General features: G+C 38.3%; 1 protein-coding gene across 1 annotated transcript in view; it reads left to right on the top strand.

The window, feature by feature from the left end:
* Positions 1–1,014, top strand: part of LOC106959622 (UDP-glucuronosyltransferase) — a 19,889-nt gene extending 18,875 nt beyond the window's left edge. Inside the window, exon 5 of the mRNA XM_015052329.1 lies at positions 666–1,014. Coding sequence (XP_014907815.1) covers positions 666–948 — 283 coding nt within the window. The 3' untranslated portion in view covers positions 949–1,014. The remainder of the gene's footprint in view (positions 1–665) is intronic.
* Positions 1,015–1,418: the final 404 nt, after the last annotated feature.

Below are 1,418 nucleotides of genomic sequence, written 5' to 3'. Positions count from 1 at the left end.
ACAGTGGCGCAATTGGTAGCACTGTTGCCTTGCAGCAAGAAGGTCATGGGTTCAGTTCCCAGCCCTGGGTCTTCCTGTATGGAGTTTGCACATTCTCTTTGTGCATCCATGGGTTCTCTCTGGGTACTCCAGCTTTTTCCCACAGTCCAAAAACATGACTGTCAGGTTAACTGGTCTCTCTAAAGTCTCCCTAGGTGTGAGTGTGTGCGTGTATGGTTATTTGTTCAAGGATGTACCCCGCCTATCTGAAGATAGTCACCAGCACCCCTCCTGACCCCACTAGTTTCAAGGGTGTACAGAAAATGGATGGATGGACTATTATGCTGACATAGTGTAAATTACAGTTGTCTCAGACTGTACTCAGTATTAACAATTTAGTAAATTGTAATGTTTAAGGACTTCAGTACTTAAGTCTTGGTTTTTACTTTCACTCTGGGAATAAACAAAATAATCTGCAAACCTTAACCTAAATAATTAACCTCAGACAAATGAACATGCTTTGCAAAATACTTTTCCTTAACACTTACTTCTTTGCAATTAGTTATCACACTGAATAAAACTCACAACATAGCTTCACAAACAAACAAGGAGTCTGTAATACACACAGGTTAATCTGAAACTTACTGTTATACGACCCAGTTGTAACTATTATGTCTTTTCTGTAGATACAAAGAGCGCATGGTGGAGCTGTCTCAGATACATCTGGACCGCCCTGTTGAACCTTTGGACCTGGCTGTTTTCTGGTCCGAGTTTGTAATGAGACACAAGGGAGCATCACATCTAAGGGTGGCTGCACATGACTTGAACTGGTTTCAGTACCACAGCCTGGATGTTATCGGCTTTTTACTTTTTGTTTTTGTCGCCGTTTTGTGGGTGACTCTGAAATCCTGTTTGTTTTGCACTCGCAAGTGTTGCGGGAAGAGAGGTGCAAAGAAAAAATCTGAGTAGTGTCTGCCATGAAGTAAATAGTTTGAAAGTTTAGTCTGGTGTACTGTAAAGAGTATATATGTGATTTGCCGGAACACACCTTTTTTGTAATTAAACTGAATAACATTTTAATAAAATTAATCAAACTTATTGCTTGAACTTCTTTTATTATGTGGGAGAATATACAAATCTTTGCAGTAGGATAAATGTCTTGAACTGGCCCTGAGAGTTTAAGATGTTTAGTTGTTTCATAGGAATGTTGGAATGGATTATAAAGAACTTTTGTAATAGCTGTCATCTTTTATGTATGTACAGATCATACCAAGGAGTTGTGTTTTTCAGGAAAAATCTCACTCTGAACAAAAAGGTTAGTTTGCCACAGCATTACAAGGAGAAAACTTCTTTCCCAAGAAAGTCTTGGTGACATTTATCTTGTCTCTGTTTTGTCTCAACTTACTGAACATAATAATAATAGAAAAAATTGAAATCAA

The sequence above is a fragment of the Poecilia latipinna genome, unplaced genomic scaffold (assembly GCF_001443285.1).
Source record: "Poecilia latipinna isolate Pla-1442-1.1 unplaced genomic scaffold, P_latipinna-1.0 Scaffold1102, whole genome shotgun sequence".
NCBI classification, from domain to species: domain Eukaryota; kingdom Metazoa; phylum Chordata; class Actinopteri; order Cyprinodontiformes; family Poeciliidae; genus Poecilia; species Poecilia latipinna.
The sequence above is the reverse complement of the archived record's forward strand: the minus strand, read 5'-3'. Positions and strand labels throughout refer to the sequence as shown.